This window comes from Loxodonta africana, chromosome 5 (genome assembly GCF_030014295.1).
Source record: "Loxodonta africana isolate mLoxAfr1 chromosome 5, mLoxAfr1.hap2, whole genome shotgun sequence".
Taxonomy (NCBI): domain Eukaryota; kingdom Metazoa; phylum Chordata; class Mammalia; order Proboscidea; family Elephantidae; genus Loxodonta; species Loxodonta africana.
In genome coordinates, this window is record NC_087346.1 from 118,368,595 (window position 1) to 118,391,592 (window position 22,998).

At 37.3% G+C, this 22,998-nt stretch overlaps 1 protein-coding gene across 1 annotated transcript in view; it reads left to right on the forward strand.

The window, feature by feature from the left end:
* SMIM14 (small integral membrane protein 14) overlaps positions 1-22,998 on the forward strand; it is a 71,782-nt gene that overhangs the window by 9,220 nt on the left and 39,564 nt on the right. The window contains exon 2 of the mRNA XM_003411306.4: positions 14,820-14,929. Within this exon, the coding sequence (XP_003411354.1) occupies positions 14,855-14,929 (75 nt within the window). The 5' untranslated portion in view covers positions 14,820-14,854. The remainder of the gene's footprint in view (positions 1-14,819; positions 14,930-22,998) is intronic.

The window sequence follows — 22,998 nt, forward strand, 5'->3', positions numbered from 1 at the left end:
TAACCAAAAGGCCAGCAGTTCGAATCCACCGGGTGTTCCTTGGAAGCTCTATGGGGCGGTTCTACTCTGTGCTGTAGAGTCACTATGAGTCAAAATTGACTCGACAGCAACAGGTTTTTTTGGGGTTTGTGGAAAGAGAAGGTAATGCCTCAGAAGGGGTTTGTGGAAAGAGAAGGTAATGCCTCAGATAGGAAAATAAGGTCATAAAAAGTAACTGAGAATTTCCCGAAAACTGGTGGCAGCCCTGAGGTGGGCCTTTTAACAGAATCATGTGCTGCAGAGAAATGGAGGAATTACAGAGATAAGGTCATTCTTGGTGACTTGTAAGAGTTAAGCTGGTACTAGCAATGAGACAGAAGGTTAAGGAGAGAGAGAGTTCTCCTTTTCAATTTCAAGCTTTCTGCAGAAAAGAGTGAGCACCACAGAAGTCATTTGTAACATTTAGTTGTTAATTGTATGAACTAGTTGCCGTTGACCCCACGTGTCAGAGTAGAACTGTGCTCTGCAGAATTTTCACCACCCAGGGAGTCCGTTAATTATATACTGGTATATAATTATGGTATGTAATTAACGTATGCTGGTATGTAATTATATTGTTTTGTGTTAATTAAAATTAATACTTGATTGCTACCTTTTGGAGCTTGAGTCTGCCTTTTGTTTCTTCTGTATCCCCCTCTGAACTCTAATGCCTGTTACGTAGTCCCCTGAGGACTTGTTAGGTACTTCCTTGGAAGGAAAGGAGAAGTGAGAGTCAGAAGACTGATTCAGAGGTAGATTTGAACCCCACCTCTTGCTGTGTGACTTTAGAGAAGCCATTAAAGATCTGGGCTTCCGTTCTTTCCTCTTTAAATGAATGCATGAGAATTGCTGCATCTCTGAAGTTGTTAGTACATTTGTTAAGTTGTAATTTGTTGAATACGAATAAATGAGGATTTTGTATCCTTTTTTTTTTTGTAATATATATTTGCTCTTGGCTGTTAACCAAAAGGTTGGCGATTCAAACCTACCAGCCACTCTGTGGGAGAAAGATATGGCAGTCTGCTTCCATAAAGATTATAGCCTTAGAGACTTATCGGGCAGTTCTACCCTGCCCTACGGGGTTGCTGTGAGTCGGAATTTGACTTGATGGCAGTGGATATGGGTGCAGTAATATTTTGCATAGGCCCCCTGGCCATGCCGACTGTCCTTGTTGCTTCTATGTATTCCCATTCTACTTTATGGAAACTAAAGTTATCATTCTTTCCAGCCTGCTCTTCTGAATAGTATGCCTTCTTAAAGGGTGTCTTTAGATATTTTTCTTAAACTATAAATATAGAGAGAGAGAGAGTAAGAATTTCAGACGGTGTTTTTACTTTACTTTTGTAATTAACTACTTCAAGATAGAAAAATAGAGGGTTGGCAGTTTGAATCCATCAGCCGCTGCTTGGAAACCCTATGGGGCAGTTCTGCTCTGTCCCGTAGGGTCACTATGAGTTGAAATGGACTCCATGGCAATGGGTTTTTGGTCTATAGGATCAGCATGGGGAGCAGTATAAGAAATGTGTAACCATATTTGTTTAGCTTGTAATTTGGATTTAAAATATTCATTTTGATAGGATTCGGGGGTCCGTAGCTCTTAACCACTGTACGACCAGGGTTTCCTTTAACTCCTAAGCATAGAGAATTGTGATATTTGAGCTAAATAATGGGTTATTTCAACATTTCAGTTTTTAAAATATCCTCCACTTCTTCCCAGGCATAGGCTTTAGCACATTTTTTTACAAATAATAGACTGATACGAACTTGCATCTGATTCCTTTCCTTGTCTGCTGTCCATCACGATGCAAATGTAGGTTAAGAAAGATAAAATATGTCATTAGGAAGAAGTAATAGGAAGTCAATTGATAGTTATCTATTTTTTTTTTTACTGCTCTTAACATTGTCTTTCTGAGAGTGAAAAAAAAAATAGCATGATTGGGCATATCTGACAGATGTCTGATGAGTCCAGTCAGGATTTTACAATGTGACTTTCTGTCCCAAGGTCTGTCACATACTAGGTGTGTGATCATGGGAAAATTGCTAGCTTCTCTGAACCTATTTTCCTAATTTCTAAAACAGGGATAATTTTCCTGCTTTGCCTATGTCAGAAGGACTGTTGTCAGGATGTGAAAGAAATTAGTAAAGCTACCAAAACCAAAAAAAAAAAAAAAAAAACCCACTGCTTTCGAGTCGATTCCGACTCATAGTGACCCGATAGGACAGAATAGAACTGCCCCGTAGAGTTTCCAAGGAGCGCCTGGTGGATTCGAAGTGCCAACCTTTTGGTCAGCAGCCGTAGTACTTAGCCACTACGCCACCAGGGTTTCCAGTAAAGCTACAGGCAGATGTAAATTATTATTAGTTATATTTGATTGAGACCCATTCCTGATAAAAGAATAAAACAACTGGTTTTGAGTTTGTTGCAAACGGTATTTTCTATGAGTGGGTTTGAACACTGTATTACCTTGAGATGTTGTGTAATCTGATAAAATTCATCCGAACTACTTACTATAATAATATATGACTATATAGTGTAATAATGGTATCACTAAAATTGATAGATAAATATTTTGTTCTCTTTGTTTATATGCAAGGTAGCCAGAGTTTTTAGAATATCTCTGCTTGTTTGGGTTGATCACTTTTCTAATTGTCTGCTAGGTAAAAACCTCACCATGAGGCTCAGGGTCAGAAAGATACTTCTAGAAAAAAAATATTTTTAGAGGTGGGTAATTTCCTCTGTGATACAATTGGGAACAAGGTTAAGAATAGAAAACAAACTCAAGTGTGGGTTCCCTGCATGACCTGGGGGCAGTTCTAGTAGTTTCTGGCATGTGTTTCATTGAGTTTTTACAACTACAGAACTTCTATCAATATAATTAATGCTTTTTAAGATAAAAATACATAGGATGCTTTTTTTGGCTTTCGTTGACTAGCATCTCCATTTTCTGTCTTATAAATTGCATGCATTCTAAATTGTTACTTTGCATTTTGCTCTTTATGTGGGTTTTTATTTTTTATTCTTAAAATTTCAAAGAATTTCAGTATAATTCTGGATCACTGTAAAGATTTGGCTATTTGAAAAGATGACTTCATCATAAATTACCTTAAAATCACAATAGAAAGACAGAACCTTCAATGGGCCTTTGTTATCCCTGGGCTAATTTCAGAGGCTAAAGCTTAGACTCTTCAGATACTATTCAACCCTGCTTTCTCAGCAAGAGCCCTGTGTTTGCAGTGGGGGAAGAAAATGTATTTTTAAAAAATTTTATATGTGTTTGAAATTTTTGACATTAAAAGGTAGAATAGTATAATGAATCCCTATGTACTTCAACAATTATTCAACTCATGGTTGCTTTATTTCATCTATACCCCCCCTTCACGTGTTAATTTTCAACTAAATCTCAGGCATTATATCACTATCACTGAAAATACTTGGTGGGATGTCTAAAGAGATAAGGGCTGTTTTTAGGTGAGGCAATTGACATTGTAGTTTGTTTAAACATTTTAATAATACTTAAATGTCATCTAATCTAGTCAGTGTTCATAGCTCCCTGATAGTCCCACAAATGTCCTTTTTGTAGATTTGTTTGAATCAGGAGTTGAACACAGTCCATACGTGGCACTTGGTTGATACCTCTTAAGTCTCTTTCAATCTATAACCGTTCCCTTGCCATCTTTTTTTAAAGTTCTGTTTGTTTTTTCCATTTATTTATTGAAGGAACCAAGTTAATTTTCCCAGATTTAGCTGCTGCACCCAAATTTTTATCCTCTGATTATGAGTTAGTATGATTATTAGATGATACTTGGAAAATAAATGTTCAAAGTAAGAAATAAAACCCTGCCACCTAGAGATAACTGATGTTCAGATTTCGGGTTTATTTTCTTTCAACTTTGTGTGTGTGTTCCTGTACTTTTTAAAATATGTGCATGTGCTATGCTTATTTTTTATATTCTGTTTAAAAAAATTTTCAACATTGTGTTGTAATTATTTCCCCTGTCATTATGAAAAAATGAAACATTTGGCCGCGTAATACTTCACAGTATGTGTCATAATTTGAACATTCTTTTAGTCAACATTTAGATATAATTTTTTGCTATTATAAAGCTGTGATAACTATCTTTGTACATAAATCTTTTTTTATTTCAGATTATTTTCCTTAGCGTCTTAGAAATGGAATTTTCCAAAGAGCCTGAACATTTTTAAGCTTCTGGATTCATATTGCTAGAAAAGTTATTACAGTTTATAATCTTAAGTACAGTGTATGAATGATTGCATCTTTTTTAAGATTAAGAATATTCACATATGCTCTGTTATTAAGATAATTTCTTTGCCAGCTGTATTTGTGGAATGTGAGTCCCCGCCCCCCCCACAATGTGGGTTCTTTTGCTCTTTTAATTTTTTTTTTAATGAATATAAGTCTTTTTGTGTAGTACATTTGTTATCTTCCATTATATATATTTTTAGGAAGTTCTTCCTTAAAAGTCAAATGAATACTCACCTAAATTATTTTCTAGAGTTATTGTTGGTTATGTTATGTTCTTAGTTTTATAGTTTCTTCTTTTTTAAATTCATCTGCAATTTATTTTGCTATACGGAAGAGGAGCTTACAAAAGTTTTTAGTTCCCCCATTCAATTGCTAGCAGGTTTTCCTAGGACCATTTATTGAAAATACTTGCTGAAATTTTTTCTGTTTGTCATCCCAGCTATGGTAAGCATCCAAAGGCCTGTTCTTCTGGATGTGCCTTAAGAAAATATCTAAAACGAAACTAGTATGGGGCCTGTTTCCTTCTGTCTCATGTTGGCTTTTTTTTTTTTTTTTTAATAATTTTTATTGTGCTTTAAGTGAAAGTTTACAAATCAAGTCAGTCTGCCACATATAAGCTTATATATACCTTACTCCATACTCCCACTTACTCTCTCCCTAATGATTCAGCCCGCTCCGTCCTTCCAGTCTCTACTTTCGTGACGGTTTTGCCAGTTTCTAGCCCTCTCTACCCTCCCATCTCCCCTCCAGACAGGAGATGCCAACACTCTCTCAAGTGTCCACCAGATACAAGTAGCTCACTCTTCATCAGCATCTCTCTCCACATGTTGACTTTTTAAAAATTTAAAAATTAATGAATTTCCGTTTGTCTTCATTTTAAATGTAACAAAACATTTGTACCAGCATTAATCATTTGTGGTGTATACATTCTGTTTCAGTATTTTGATTAATTATCGTTAAAGCTTTCCACCAGAGAAGTAGGGGTGGGGAAAGGTAAACTTTGAAACAGATTTTGCAAGGAATGATTGCCTCAGATTTGGATCAAAGGCGGAAACGTCTGACTTCAAAATTATCTTTTGTAGATTCTTTTCATATACTTGGTTGTTTCTCCATTGACAATGGGATTTGCTTCATTTTGTAACACGTTTGCTTACAGAGTTTAGAATGCCCTTTGTTATTTATGTATTTTATTAACTCTAACCAACAAAATCAATGATGATAGAGGGTCAGACAGAAGTTTAGGATTTACAGTTCAAGAGAAAATTGGGGTGTAATTAATTTGTCTCTGGAGCTGATGGTTTTGGTAGGAGGGAAAACAAGAAGCTCACTATAGTGTTATTTGTTTACAAAGTTAATTTTTTTTTAGTAGTTCATAAATTTCACATGTTATAAGTTCAGAAAACACAGAAGGATATAGAGTGAGAAGTCTTCATTACCACTCCTGTCTTCTTAGACCTCCTTTCCAGAGGCAACCAATTATATCATTATTTTAAATTGCTAAATTCTTAATGTTCAGAACTATTTGTAAATACAGATATCGCTCCTAAATACAGACTTATCCTTAGGAAGTTATTAACTTGTGGGAATTTCAGCATCAGCCTTTAATTTTTATTTTGGGTGTAGAAGTACCTGGGTGGTCCAAAATGGTTAATGTACTCAGCCGCTAACCGAGAGGTTGAAGGTTCAAGTCCACCCAGAGGTGCCTCAGAAGAAAGCCCATTGAAGACCTTATGGAGCACAGCTCTGTTCTGACACACTCAGAGTCACTATGAGTCAGAGTTGACTCAAGGGCAGTTTTTTTTTATCTTTCATTTCCGTGTATATACAAATGTTTACATATGTATAAGTTTACATAAATGTATGTATAGGTGTGATTTGGCTCAAAAGCTAAAACACTTACAAACAACTTGGAAAACAAGGTAATAAGATAATTAATTTTTCCCTCTTAACAGAACCAGTGTAATCATTTAATAGAATAAACCTTTTCCAGGTTCTACATTCTGGACCTGTAGAAATTCTACACACTTTTTCCCCCTTAACCACAAGAATTTCAGATCGAGCATGCTGGATTTCTGAGTCATTTCTTATAAGGGAAATGAATCTCTTAGTAATGTTGCCCTTGGAAGAAGGGCCAGGAAACTAACAGTTATTGAAGAAGTAAGGAAACTAGGGATTGATGAAAGAGTAGGGAGGTTAAATAAGGGTACATATTTTTATAATGCAGCCTTGAGAGAAAAAAAAAAATCAAATTGAACCAGTTCTGGGTTGTTAGAACTGACTGTTTTGCTCTATTTTATTTTTTGTTAGGACTGGAACTGAGATGTGTATAGGGTAAATTGATGGTCAGATTACACTATTCTGTTATGTTTTGAAGTAGGTGCCAGGGAGGATTTATTTAAAAAGAAAAGGAAGGAAAAAGGACTTTCCACATGTATTCATTTTTTCTCTGGGACCACAACAGCCTGAGCAGCAGGAGCCAGAGACTCCAAGTTATAAAATGTAAAAGAATTGAATGCTTGGCTATAACAAAAATGCCTACTATTTATACCACTTCCTCAAATAGAAATTAATTTATAAGTGTCTTGGTAGAATTAAAGGGAGAGAGATCGCAAAAAAGTTTCTGGAGAACACTGGGTGATGGTGGAATTAATAGTATATTTCTCATTGTTACAAATAGGATAAGTAAAAGGTCTGTTTTGTTTTTACCATTTTGTAAGGACTTATCTAGGGTCACCTGAAGCTAGTCCTTCAACCCTCTTTTCCCATAAATCTTCTACTTTCTCAACCCATATTTTTCTGCCATGCGGTTTTTCATGGACCTTGGTTAATGATACAGTTCTTTCCAGCCTCTTTGTGTGTGTGTGTGTATGTATAAATTATATATTATAAATTACATATTATAGTATTTCATAGTCTTCTTTAGTTTGCTTTTTTCGCTTAGCCCATATCTTTTTCTCTCATTGCAATGTTTTTTTCCATTCAGAAAAGTCAGAAATTTAAGTTCACACAAAAAGTATTATAAAACATTATAAAAAGATAATTATAGTTAACTACTTAATAATTAAGTATACAAAAAGTATTATAAAGTTAAAAGTTCAGCTTTCATGGTCACAAAAATAATTCACTTTAAAATTCAGTTGTAATTATAATTATTCATAGGGTAAATGTTAAATTATGATGAAATTAGTTTTCGTATACTTCAATTACATGTAAAATTTTTTATTCTGAGACCTAGCAGGAGCAAGACATGGTTAGTCTTCTTGTTAGATTTTGCTTCATAGTCATCTTTTCATTAATATTCTTTGCCTAGTTTAATTCTCATAAATGACTGTTACGGGTTGAATTGTGTCCCCCCAAAAGATATATTGAAGTTCTAACCCCTCATACCTGTAAATATGACTTTTTTGGAAATGGGGTCTTTGAAGATGGTTGTCAGTTAAATTAAAATGAGGTCATACCAGAGTAGGTGAGTCTTAATCCATCTGAGTAAAAAACCCACTGCCACCAAGTTATTCTGACTTGTAGCAACCCCATAGGTTTTCCAAGGCTGTAAATCTCTGTGGAAGCAGACTGCCAGATCTTTCTCCGGTGGAGCTGCTGACAGTCCATCTGAGTGGTGTCCTATAAAAAAGAAGAGACAGCGAGACAGCCGAGGAAGTATGGCCATGTGAAAATGCATCTACATGCCAAGGAATGCCTGGGCTACAAGAGGCTGAGAGAGACAAAGAATGATCTCCCCCCAGAGCCTTCAAAAAGATTATGGCTCTGCCAACACCCTGAATTTGCACTATTAGCATCCGAAACTGTGAGACAGTAAATTTCTGTTTAAAGCCACCCACTTTGTGTTCCTTTGCTATAGCAGCCCTAGGAAACTAGCACAAATTTTGGTACCAGAAAATACGGTGCTACTGTAATAAATACCTTAGAATGTGGACGTAGTTTTGGAATTGAGTAATGGGTAGAGGCTGGAAGAATTTTTAGGCACAAACTAGGAAAAGCCTAGATTGTCTTGAAGAGACTGTTGATAAAATTACAGCCATTAATGGCAGTTTTGGTGAGGGCTCAGAAGTGAGGAGGGCTGTTGTCATGAACAGAATGTTGCTAAAAATGCAGAAGTTAAATATGCTTCTGGGGAGGCCTTAAAGAAAATGGTAAACGTGTTATTGGACACTGGAAAGAAGGTTATCCTTGTTATAAAGTGGAAAAGTACTTGGCTGAATTATGTTCATATATTTTATGGAAAGTAGAATGGGTTTATGTGCGACTCCATTTTAAAAAGTTTAAATCGTGTGTCTAGAATTTATTTTGGGGTAAAGAATGAGGATAGGAAGTCAGCTGTTGCCAGTACCATTTATGAAATGATTTGCCTTCCCTCAGTGATTTGATATGCTGTCATCAAAACTAACACCGTTATCACTGACCTATTGAAAGAGCATTTTGGCTGGGCTTCCTGTATCTACTCAGCTTCTCTCCAGTTCTCCGTAGTGCAGCCAGGGCAGTCTTTTAAAATCTAAAACCTGTTGCTATTTAGTTGATTGTGACCCATCGCAACCCTGTAAGACAGTAAAACTGCCCCATAGGGTTTCCAAGGCTATAATCTTTACAGAAGCAGACTGCCATATCTTTCTCCCACGGAGCAACTGGTGGGTTCCAATTGCTGACCTTTTGGTTAGTAACTGAGTGCTTAACTGCTGTACCACCAGAGCGCCTTTTAAAAACACAGTGTAAAACCCCTTATAGGGTTTACATAAGGACCTAATCCTGAACATGGCCTATAAGATCCTGTGTGGCCTGTCTCCCTCGAACCCTTCATTCTCATTACAGACCATTCTTCTTGGCTGGATTCCACCACATTGTGACCTTCTTTACATTCCTCCATCGTGCCATACTCTTATTCACTATAGGGCCATTACATTGCTTTTTCCTTTGTATCTATTATGCCCTCCAACCTCTGACAGCCCCGCTTTACTGTCCCCTTCCATCTTGCTCCAGTGCATTCCAGTTCATCCTTTCACTCTGAGCTCACAGTTACTTCAGTAAAATCTTCCCTGACTTCCTAGATAAGTTTGCCTTTAGGTACCACCTATTTTTTATGGCATTTGTTGTTGCTGTTAGGTGCCGTCGAGTTGGTTCCGACTCGTAGTGACCCTGGGTACCACAGAACGAAACACTGCCTGGTCTTGTGCCATGCTACGATAGTTGTTATGCTTGAGCCCATTGTTGTAGCCACTGTGTCAGCCCATCTCACTGAGGGTCTTCCTCTCTTCTTTTGACCCTGTACTTTACCAAGCATGATGTCCTTCTCCAGGGACTGATCCCTCCTGACAACATGTCCAAAGTATGTAAGAAGCAGTCTCGCCATCCTTGCTTCTGAGGAGCATTCTGGTTGTACTACTTCTAAGACAGATTCGTTTGTTCTTTTCATAGCCCATGGTATATACTCAATATTCTGTGCCAACACCACAATTCAAAGGCGTCAGTTCTTCTTCAGTCTTCCTTATTCATTGTCCAGCTTTCATATGCAGGTAATGTGATTGAAAATACCATGACTTGGCTCAGGCGCACCTTAGTCTTCAAGGTGACATCTTTGCTTTTCAACACTTTAAACAGGTCCTTTGCAGCAGATTTGCCCAATGCAATGCATTTTTTGATTTCTTGACTGCTGCTTCCATGGCTGTTGATCGTGGATCCAAGTAAAATGAAATCCTTGACAACTTCAACCTTTTCTCCATTTATCATGATGTTCCTTACTGGTCCAGTTGTGAGGATTTTTGTTTTCTTTATGTAGAGGCATAATCCATACTGAAGGCTTTGGTTTTTGGTCTTCATTAGTAAGTGCTTCAAGTCCTCTTCACTTAAAGCAAGCAAGGTTGTGTCATTTGCATAATGCAGGTTATTAATGAGTCTTCCTCCAATCCTGATGCCCTGTTCTTCATATAGTCCAGCTTCTCGGATTATTTGCTCAGCATAGGTATGGTGAAAGGATACAACCCTGACACACACCTTTCCTGACTTTAAACCACGTAGTGTTCCCTTATTCTGTCTGAACGACTGCCTCTTGATCTATGTACAGGTTCCTCATGAGCACAATTAAGTGTTCTGGAATTCCCATTCTTGGCAATATTATTCATAATTTGTTATGATCCACACAGTCAAATGCCTTTGCATAGTCAATACAACACAGGTAAACATCCTTCTGGTATTTTTTGCTTTCAGCTAGGATCCATTTGACATCAGCGATGATATCCGTGGTTCCACAACCTCTTCTGAATCTGGACCAAATTTCTGGCAGTTAGTTCCCTGCTGATATACTGCTGCAGCCGCTTTTGAATGATCTTCAACAAAATTTTGCTTGCCTGTGATATTAGTGATATTGTTCGATAATTTCTGCATTGGGTTGGATCACCTTTTTTGGGAATAGGCATAACTATGGATCTCTTCCAGTCGTTGACTGGGTAGCTGTCTTCCAAATTTCTTGGCATAGACAAGTGAGGACTTCCAGCACTGCATCTGTTTGTTGACACATCTCAGTTGATACCCCATCAGTTCTCAGAGCCTTGTTTTTCGCCAGTGCCTTCAGTGCAGCTTGGACTTCTTCCTTCAGTACCATTGGTTCCTGATCGTATGTTGTCTCTTGAAATGATTGAATGTCAACCAGTTCTTTTTGGTGTGATGACTCTCTGTATTCCTTCCATCTTCTTTTGATGCTTCCTGTGTCGTTTAATATTTTCCCTGTAGAATCCTTCAGTGTTGCAACTCAAGGCTTAAATTTTTTCTTCAGTTCTTTCAGTTTGAGAAATGCCGACCATGTTCTTCCCTTTTGGTTTTCTATCTCCAGCTCTTCACAGATGCTATTAGAATGCATTGTCTTCTCTAGCAGCCCTTTGAAATCTTCAGTTCCTTTACGTCATCATTTCTTCATTTCATTTTAGCAGCTCGATGTTCAGGAGCAAGTTTCAGAATCTCTTCTGACATCCATTTTAGTCTTTGCTCTTTTTAATGACCTCTTTCTTCATATATGCTGTCCTTGATGTCATTCCACAAGTTGTCTGGTTTTTGGTCATTAGTGTTCAGCGTGTCAAATCTATTCTTGAGATGGTCTCTAAATTCAGGTGGGATGTACTTAAGGTCATACTTTTGGCTCTCGTCGACTTGCTGATTTTCTTCAGTTTCATCTTGAACTTGCATATGAGCAGTTGATGGTCTGTTCCGCAGTCAGTCCCTGGCCTTGCTCTGACTGATGATACTGAGCTTTTCTATCGTTTCTTTCTACAGATAAAGTTGATTTGATTCCTTTGTATTCCATGTGGTGAAGTCCATGTGTACAGTCACCGTTTATGTTGGTGAAAAAGGTATTTGCAATAAGGAAGTCATTGGTCTTGCAAAATTCAATCATAAGATCTCTGGCATTGTTTCTATCACCAACACCATATTTTCCAACTACAGATCTTTCTTCGTTTTCAACTTTTGCATTCCAATCACAAGTAATTATCAATGCATCCTGATTGCATGTTCGATGAATTTCAGACTGCAGAAACTGTTAAAAATCTTCAGTTTCTTCATCTTTGGCCTTATTGGTTGGTACGTAAATTTGAATAATCGTCATTTTAACTGGTGTTCCTTGTAGGCGTATGGATATTGTCCCATCAACATTGTACTTCAGTATAGATCTTGAAATATTCTTTTCGATAATGAGCGCAATGCCATTTCTTTTCAAGTTGTCATTTCTGGCATAGTAGACCATTTGATTGTCCAATTCAAAATGGCCAGTACCAGTCCATTTGAGCTCTCTAATGCCTAGGATGTCAATGTTTATGCATTCCATTTCATTTTTGATGATTTCCGATTTTCTTAGATTCGTACTTTGTACGTTTCATGTTCCAGTTATTAACGGATGTTTGTAGCCGTTTTGTCTCACTTTTGAGTTGTGCCACATCAGCAAATGAAGATCCCAAAAGCTTGACTTCCTCCTCATCATTAAGGTCAAATCTACTTTGAGGAGACAGCTCTGCCCCAGTCGTCTTTTGAGTGCCGTCCAACCGGGGGGGGGCTCATCTTCTGGCACTACATGAGACAGTGTTCGCTGCTGTTCATAAGGTTTTCATCGGCTAATTCTTTTCAGAAGTAGACCTTCGAGTCCTTCCTAGTCTGTCTTAGTCTGGAAATTCAGCTGAAACCTGTCCACCATGGGTGACCCTGCTGATATCTGAATATGGGTGCCATAGCTTCCAGCATCATAGCAACACGCAAGCCCCCACAGTACTGAAAACTGACAGACAGGTGGGGGACAGCATTTATTAGTTTATAATTATTTTAAAAATATTTAGAATAACATCTGTAACCACCATTAGAATGTGAACACCATTAGATTAAGGACTGTATGAGTTTTGCCCGCCTTTATATCCCTAATGCCTAGTATAGGTGCTCAGTGTTTTTTGAAATAATAAACCTTTTTAAGTATTTTGGTTGATTCACGAATTGTTTGCTTGATCTGTATATTCCATCTTTAATGCCAAAGTGTTTTTATCAATGTAGCTTTAAATGTACAGTTTGATAAGTTTTGACAAATATATGCACCATTCATACATATTAGACCACCTGAAGTTGTCCCACAGTTCACAAATGCTCTATTTTTTTAAATTCAGCCTTTTTTTCCTGTGTTATTTAATTTTGGGTAGTTTCTGTTGTTACGTATTGAAGTTCAATAATCTTTTCTTCTGCCTTTTTTTGGGTTATGTCTAATCTGCTGTTAATTCCATCTAGTGTAGCTTTCGTATCAGACATAATTTTCATCTCTGCAAATTTGTTTTGGGAATTTTTCATATTGTTCATGTCTCTACGTAATCAACCTTCAAGCTCATTTTCCTCAACTGAGGGATACGTCCAGGCTCTGGCCTAACACCCCCGCCCCCCATGGCGTAGAAACTCCCTCCAGAAGTAAGCAGAATCAGTCACAGGCCCACCTTGTTTGTTTCCTATCTCTCAGATTGCTGTTCTTCATTGCCTAATGTCCAGTGTCTTGGAAACCATTGTTTCATGTATTTTGTCCAGTTTTTTGGTGGCAGAAGGATGAATCTGGTCACTAGTACTCCATCTTGGTCTCTGATTCATTACTCTTATTTTTCAGAATCTTTCTGACTATTTCCTGGGTAGTATCATGTCAATTTTTCCAGATAAACCTTTGTATTGTTTTAAAATACTCATTTTTCTTCAGATGGTTTTCTGGCTTGGATAAAAGCTGCTGAAAAAGATTGAATATTAGAGTTAATGAAGTTAAAAAATTAAGTAATTAGGCAGAGTAGGACTCTAGCATCAGTGGCTCCAGAGGTGGGGCCAGCATAGAGCACCTGAAGACATTTGCGCAGGTAGGAAAGCAATTTAATGGCAGAAGGGGCTGCCATTCACTTGTATAGGTTTATAATTCATATGAAAAATTTATAATTGATACAGGATTAAGGCAGTCCCCGGGCTACAGATGAGATTAGTTTCCGTATCTTTAAGTCGAATTTGTAAGTAAGTCAGAACAGTTGCACGCGGTGCTTACTTAGCCTTTTAGTGCAAGAAAAGACTTGAAGCCTTTTCAGTGATTCAAAAGCTGTACATGCAGCCAGTGAAGGTGATTGTGATGAGGACTTTGTTGCCAATAGAAGTCGGTTCAGTTGTTTCAAAATGAGGGCAAATTTACATAACACTGTGAGTTGGATGTTCATAACATGGGGGCTGCCAGTAGTGATGAATTCATAGGTGTGGGTCATTAATAAATATGAGCTGTATTTTTACTTGGAGTTAGCAAAACTGTAAAGTCTAAAGGCACAGTACACAAGACTGCCCTCTCTTCTGAGACCAGCTGCAAGTTCAGAAGTATCCCAAAATCACCCTCAGGTTGGATAATTCTCTAGGACTCACAGAATCTATTAAGAGAATAACAGAAAATCTATTAACAGTATAACGGAAAGCTGTTATACTCACAGTTACAGTTCATTACAAGGAAGGATTTCAGGTTAAAATCATCTAAAGGAATTGACGCATAAAGCAGAGCTTGGGAGGGTTCCAAAAGGCGAAGCTTCCATTGTCCTTGGGTTGCTTTACCCTCTGAGAATCAGTGTATGACAGTATGCACAGAGTATTGCCAACCGGGGAAGTTCACCAGCTTTGGTGTCCAGAGTTTTTATTGGGGCGTCATTGTGTAGGCATGATTGATTGTCTAAGTGGTTGAACTCAGTTTCCAGGTTGATTGATGTGACCTGACCCAAAGCACCCATCCTAAGTCACATAGTTGGTTTTTCTGGGGTGGCCAGCCTCACCCTAAAATGTAATCAGCCCTGTTCTAGACAAAGCTACTCCTATCAGGTCGGTCATAGATTACCTCGCAGAAGCCAGGGGCCAAGGCCAGACCTCTCCTTGGGCAAAACCAAATTCTTTACGACAAGGTAGTCTAAGAGAACTTTTATGGATCTGTGTAATATATGAATTATTCATAGTTCTGAAGAAAGCAACTCTGAATAATCGTCTTATAATATTTTTCCTTCCTTCTAGGTTTAAACAGTCAAGTTAAATCAAGCTGGGTAATCATGGCAGAAGGTGGATTTGATCCCTGTGAATGTGTTTGCTCTCATGAACATGCAATGAGGAGGCTGATCAATCTGGTGAGATGAACAGGACAGTCCTATCCAGAGCTGAACTGTACCCTCCCTGTCCTTTCTTGTGAAAATATTGCTTATTGAGGGATTTTCATCTGATGGTCACCAAAAAGTATTTCATAACTGAAAATCCACAGTGGTTTAAGTCATGTGGTTAAATGTTTGCCAGCAATCCTTTTATTAGAAATAAAAACAGATTATTGTCTTTATTTGTGATAGACTTGTGCTGGTGAAATTAGCCGTTGTGGGTAGGTAACATGCATTAGTAGTGTGCAACCTTTTCTAGTTTATATTAATGTAAATTTTCTTTAGCTACATGGACTTTGCTTGCTTGGTGAACTGCCGAGAAGTCATAGTTTCTGTTGTAATGTGGTTCAGACCGTATTCCAAAATATGGCATGACAATAAAAATCTCTCTATAAAACTTTTCCAAATCCCAATCAATTATTTGATAGAAGCATTTTTCTGAACAACAAGGTTTGGATACTATCACGGAATTGATTGTAGTGAGATTTTAATGGAGAGTATTTAAGACTTGTTCTAGTCTATAATCTTAAATGCAGGGCTGTTGATGTTATGCTTTATCATTAATAATGGTCAAAACAACTTGTTTTTAAATACTCTTGTACAGGGGTATACACAAGTCAGTTAATAAAAACAGGTACACATATTTGCTCAAATATTTGGGTAAGTGGTAGCTAACCAGGTTTTCTGCTGTTTTAGTGTGGCTGTATAGTAATTAGAAGTGTCTTTCTTGTGAATAACATGCCTTTTAGTGTCAGTATATGCTAGGACTTATCCTTAAAAATGCTTTTGAGGAAAAGGAATAAAGTAAGAACTTATAAATTAAATCAGACTCTTGTGGGTGTAGAAATATACTTGGAATGCCATATCTCTGATGACTTGATATAAAAATAGATGAGTCCAAGGAGAGAATTTTTAAAAAACATTTTCTCCTGTTTGTTTATGAAGTAAAGAGTCATACTTTTTATGTCTAAATTTAACCAAACCTAAGACAAAACTTGTCTCAAATTACCATGGACATTAGAAACAAAAAAACAGACTTTGAATTTAACTCTTGTAAATTTTCCCAGAGGACCAATTTTTAGTAAAGGTTACTGCCTCTTTTTGTTTCTTAATATTTTTATTTTTAGTATAGTATTATGATTTTTTCGTTAGCTCTGATGCTTTTTTGAAGAAGATTAAAACTAAATTCTGCTTTTTATGATCCCATGTACATTTCTGTTGTCTGTAGTAGACTATCAGGAAACCTATGTTTAACACTTTTTGTTGTTTTAAATGCCACAAAATTTCCATTACTTCATGCTTGATGGAATATTGTTTATGGCAATCCTGGTTTGAAGTAATTTATAATTATGTAAAAATAGATTTTAGTCTTATAAATCCTTAAAAGTCCACATTTTTCTGTTTGTGCTCGGTATTTTCACCCTTCACGTAGTATAGATTACTGCTGGGTGATCCTCTCCTTGTATAACGTGCTAATATTGGTAGTGAGGATTCCAGAAGGGAAGACAAACTCATTTGATTCATTAAAGAAACTGTTGATTAAGTTTAAATTGAGTTGTGCTTTGTAATTTTCATTTCATGTGTATTTCTTTTATTTAAATTCAGAATCAAGCAGCATCATTGGGCCATATCTACTTACTGAAATTTCAGTGCTTTCTAAATATTTTTTTCTGAAAATTATCTTTAATAGGGTTTCTAAGTTCAGATATTCAAATATTTATGTCTAGCATTTTTCACTGTAGCATTATTTACAGTAATAGTGAAAAGTTATAAACAACTCAAATGCCTACCGCTAGGGCAATGATTATATCATGGTACATTTATATGATGGAATCTTGTACAGATGTTTTAAAAAATTATATCTTTTAAGAAATTATACCTTTAATGACATGGAGAAAATATGTTACTATATGAAAGGAGAGTCCCTGGGTAGCAGTTGAGTGTTCTACTACTGGCTGAAAGGTTGGCAGTTTCCACCCACGCAGAGGCACTTCGGAAGTCAGGCCTGGTGATCTGCTTCTGAAAGGTCACAGCCTTGAAAACTATGGAGCAATTCTACTCCACACACATGGAGTCACCGTGAGTCGGAATCGACTCAGTGGCAACTGGTAACTGGTAAGGATTTAAAGTTCTAATAACAAGTAGAAACCTGAGGAAACTTGAGGGCTTTCATTATTTATGGTTAGCTCTTTAGTTGTGTGTTGGGTTGCAATTTAGCTTTGCCTATTCTATGGAAATAGATAAGCTTTGCCAAGGGCTGTATACAAGTTAACCAAAAAAACCAAACCTGCTGCCGTCAAGTTGATTCCGACTCATAATGACCATGTTAAGAACAGTTAAAATTTTTACCATTAGTTCCTTTTCATTTTAATAAAGTTGTATTCATTCACATTTTGAAACTAACTTTTCTTCCAGATTTAGTAATGGTATCAGCTAAGGTTCTTCATTGTAAGCAATAGATCTTCTTGCTGATTAAGCAGAAAAGAACTTATTAAAAGGATATTATTTGTCTCACATTGGAGAACCTGGCATGGAAAAGGGTTAGGATCAAAGGATGGGTAAGTGGCCAAAACAAGAGCCAGAGTTATGTCCTAAAACGAGTCCAGCCAGTGTTGCTGCTTCTGAACTCCAGACTTTCGTGTATCCAACTCTCTTAGTCATCTAGTGCTGCTACAACAGAAATACCACAAGTGGATGCTTTAACAAAGAGAAATTTATTCTCTCACAGACTAGTACGTTACAAGTCCAAATTCAGGGCGTGCTTTCTCTCTCCGTTGGCTCTGGAGGAAGGCCCTTGTCATCAGTTTTCCCTTGGTCTGGGAGCATCCCGGTCCAAAGGTGTGCTCTGCTCCAGGTGCTGGTTTCTTAGTGGTATGAGGTCTCCCCTCTCTGCTCGCTTCCCTGTCCTATTTATCTCTTGAGAGAGAAAAGGTGGTGCAGGCCACACCCCAGGGAAACTCCCTTTACATTGAATCAGGGATGTGACCTGGGTAAGGGTGTTACAATCCCACCCGAATCCTCTTTAACATAAAATTACGGTCACAAAATGGAAGATAACCACACAATACTGGGAATCATGGCCTAACCAATTTGACACATATTTTTGGGGACACAATTCAATACATGACACCAACTGTTGATGCAAGTCCAGCAAACCAGGAAACTAGACAGTATGGGCTCAATGACTTCAAAATCCTGGAGGAAAATTACCAACATAGCATTATATATCAAACCAAACTATCAAATAGGAGGGTATTCAAAGTTTTTACCTTATATACCCATTCTTTGACAGCCTTGGTGGCATAGTGGTTAAGAGCTATGGCTGCTAACCAAAAGGTTGGCAGTTTGAATCCACCAGGTGCTCATTGGAAACACTATGGGGAATCAACTCAATGGCAATGGGTTTTGGTTTATACCCTTTCTTAGGAAAGTACTAGAGGATGAAATGTTTTTTCACCAAAATGAAAGCATAAAACCAAGAAAGAAGGAGACTAAGATTTGGGGAATAGAAAGCAAGAGATCTAGCACAAGAAAGATGCAAAAGTAACTTCCAGGATAATGATAAAGGGAGATCCCACGTTGAGAGGTATGCTCTAGGAAGAACTCTAGGGCAGCTGGTTTGGTTGGGAGAGTGTCACATTGCTGTGGAAGAGACTTTTTCAGGGTAATGAATTAAACATCTAAACATCTTGTGACCTGAACAGCTGAAAATGAATTGTGAAAAGTCATAGAAACCAAGTAAATTCAGGAAATGACTGTTACTAATTTTAAGGAAATACAGAATATAGAAAAGAGAACGTAATTATAGTTACATGAATCAGCTCTGAAGAGCCTTTACATAGTCATAAAAAAATGTGAAAACTGAGTATTGAACTAAATTTGTGATAGGTTATTAGGAGATTGGTTGAGTGCACAGGTGAAGGTGGTTGGGGTCAGGAAAGGAAAGAGAACTAGATCCTCATATCCTGGTCAATCAGTGAATATTGCATAAAACTGAAAATCTAGAAGTAGCAGTAATGCATATTTATAAAGACATGGAGATAACTACCAAAAAACAATCAGCTAAAAGGTGAAAGTGGTTGCCTCTGTAGGGGGAGAAATGGGTAGGAAAGGATGAGGAACCGTTATTTTTCTGAACTAACTTTGTACAACTTTTTTGCTTAAACTGTGCATATTAATAACTAATTAAAATTAAAACTCAAAAGAAAAAAAAAAGCAAAACTCCTCCAGGTTTGGTGTATGCAAAGAGGAGATGCAGCTCTGTTGAATAGCTGGTTTGTTGTACGTCTTTCCCCTCTATGAAATATAAAGGGGCTGGAGCCTTTGTCACAGGGCTAAAACAGGAGAACTGCTTTTTAAAACAAATAGAAGATATGCCTGAGAAATGCACCTAGTTGGGTGTTAAGGATCAAGAAGAAAGCCAAGGTAACTCCAAACCACTACAGAGAGTGTTAAGAATAGGAAGGAAAAGAAAGAACACGTGGTTCAGGAATGAAAGCCTTCCTTCCTCTGAGAATTAAGAGATTCTCTAACCTGCCTGCTTGTCTGTATACCATACCTACCCACCTATCTAGTTGTTCATTAATAAATATGAATAGAAAAACAAAGCAGTTGAAGAAAATAAAAGAGGACCAAGATGTCATCAGGCACAGCTATACGAGAAGACAGAAGGAAATACTTCTACTATGAAAAATCATTATGAATGTATGGTTACAAACCCAACAAACGCAGACCTATACGAATGTGTCGTGTTCGCCTCCAATACCATCAGTGACATGATTTTCTGAAGTGGTGAACAGTACGTGGTAAAATTATAAATAAAATTAATTATAATCTTTATTTGATTTAGATGCTAAAGTCTAGTTAATTTTCTAGAAAATTCATTGTAGAGTAAGTCTACCCAGAAAATACCCTGTGTTTTTCTGTGAGATGGAGCTACATTATAGGCTCAAATTTTTCACTTACGTTAATGTCTGGCAGGACATTTGAAAGTCATATGGGATACAAGCCAGTGACAACAACCAGTATCTGCCTCTCAGATATCCAGAATGCCTTAGGGGTGGTACTGCCCCACTTGAGAACCTTTGTGTGAAAGGCGAATTAGGGTAAAAAAGGGAAACCCAGATAAGCTAATGAAGTCAGGCAAAAAGAAGGAAAGAAGAGAAGCATGGTTAATAGAAAGCATAAAGTATGATGGTGTATGTGAGTGGATTATACACCCCTATTAAAAAAAACAGATTGGAATTTTTAAATGCTATTTGCAAGAAAAACAGACACCAAAAGCAAAATAGCAGAAAAAAGCTGTCCAAAAGAACATGTACTCTTAATCTCAGACAAAATACGGACTCCAGTAAGAAGCTAGAACCTTCATGCTTTTAACAACAGAGAATGCAAAAACTATTACAATGCAATAACCTTTGCATGTTAGTGTTTGTGTTTTGTTGTGTGCTGTCACATTGATTCCAGTTCATATCAACCTTGTGTTACCACGTAGAACAGCTCCAAAGAGTTTTCTAGGCTGTATGATTCAGAATTGACTCTGCAGCGGTGGATTTGGTTTTTTGGTTAATCTTTTCAAGAGCAGATTGCCAGGTCTTTTCTCCTGCGGAGTGTCTGGTGTGTTCAAATCACTGACTGCTTGACATTTAGGTAAGCAGCTGAGTGTTTAACCACTGTGCCAGCAGGGGTCCTTTAGCGTATGTGTTTAGATTGGTATAATATGTTTATAAATGTATGGGGGAGGTTTGAAGGATGTACCTCAGACCTATAACAGTGGTTACACTGGGAGGGTTCGAGGGGGCCTAGACACCATTTTAAGCCCATAGAAAGTCTCTGGTATAGATAGGACTCACTGAAAGCTGATATACTAACAGTTACAGTTTATTACAATTACAGAACACACATCAAAGTCAGCAAGGGAAGAAGTGTATAGGAGGGTTCCAAACTCAAAGCTTCTTGTTGTCCTTTCCCTGTGAGTCAGGACAACATACTGTCTCTTGGTATTGACGTGTGACAGTAGGCTCAGAGTGTTGCCAACCAGAGAAGCTCACCCATACCTTGCTGTTCAGGGTTTTTATTGGGGTTCCATCATGTAGGCATGATTGACTGCCCGTGTGACTGGTCTCAGTCTCCAGTCACCATTCCCTTTGGAGGTCAACAGATACTGCATGACACAAAGCCCCCACCCTAAATCACATTATTGATGTGGTCCAAAGCTCAGATCCTAAATCATTGTTACTGTCTGACTAGCCCAAGGCACCTGGTGAACAAAGACACTCCTATCAGGCTTGACATTCCAAGGGCCTGAAGATTACTTCCAGAAGCAGAAGGGCAAAGGCCAGACCTATCTTTGAGTAAGGATGAGTTCTTTACAGTTACATACAAAAATTAGTAATAACAGAAAATGATCTTTTTTCACTGAAGAAGATTTTTGGAGGCACTATAGTTATATAATTTTAAAAGAAAATATATTTTATAATTTTTAGCTTTTCATTAGTTCTAACCAGACTTTATTCTCTTCTTACCTTCTTCGATTTCTAAATTGGTGGCATTTGTTCTCATCAGAATATAAAACAGTATATAACAAACTTGTATGTCTCAGGCTTTATGAATACAAACAGCTATTCACATTTCTCTTTATTACTGCCTCATCAGTGGTTATGTAAGTTTTGATTGCCTAACTGATAAGCCGTACCAGTACAAAGAATATAAATCTGATTTCTGTTCATTTTATTGTCTATCTGCAATATGGAAGGTAAAACAAATGACTGCCTCTCTGACTGTATTATTACAGGAGCGTTTTAATTATACATTATAAATGTAACAGCTTTTAGATTCAAAGCTGGTATAGTTGCTATACAAGGAATGCCCATTCTGGGGTGCTCATGACAAAGCTTTACTTATTTTCTTGGCACAGCTCCTTCCTGTGATTATATACACCATTGGGTTACACAGGTTATTCTTAAAGCAGTTATATTTTGCCAGATGCATATATGTGTCTATTTGTCTCAAGAATGTTCAGAATTATTAAAAAATGGAGGTACAAGTTGACATTGCAAACATTTTTCTTTCCTAGTCTGAAACCTCGTTTCAGTGCTTTTCTTATTAAATACTGGCTAATCTTGCTCTAAGAGGTGAGTAAGATAGATACTCAGTGAGTCACTTTCAGTTAAAATCAGGTGCCTTTATCATTTTACATATAATTCTGTTATATTATTTGATTCAGTACGGAAATGTTGTTAGTCGTTGAGTTCACTCCAGCTCATGGTGACCCTGTGTATAACAGAACGAAATGTTGCCTGGTCCTGTGCCATCTTCGTGATCATTGGTATGTTTGAGTTCATTGTTCTGGCTGTTAGGTCTAAGTCCATCTCATTGAGGGTTTTCCTCTTTCATTGGCCCTCTACTTTACCAAACATGATGTCATTTTCTAGCAGTTGGTCTTTCCTGATGACATGTCCAAAGTAAGCAAGTTGAAGTCTCTACATCCATGTCTCTAAGGAACGTTCCAGTTGTATTTCTTCTGAGACTGATTGTTCTTTTGGCAGTCCACAGTATATTAATATTCAGCACTGTATCAGACAAGATTGTGATCCATAGGATTTTCATTGACTAATTTTCAGAACTCACCAGGCCTTTCTTCCTAGTTTTAGTCTGGAAGCTCTGCTGAAAGCTATTTATGACAGGTGATCCTACTGGTGTTTAAAGTACTGGTGGCATAAATTCTAGCATCACAGCAATACACAGAGCATAGTTTGACAAACCAGTGATGATATGGAAAAATGCTGCTGTTGTTAGTTGCTGTCGAGTTGAGTATACCCAGTGATAAATGTGGATTTTTCGTTATGTATTAGTAGAACACTTGTATACATATGTAGAAAGATGCCAGCACAGAGATGCAGCCTAATTATAAATCACTTTTTTAAGTTACCTAGTATTCTTCAAACAAAAATATGCAGGTATTTCCTTATATGGTATTCTTTTTAAAAAAAAAAAAAATCACTCTTCCTTTCTGTTGTTGTTGCTAGGTGCCATCAAGTCAGTTGCGA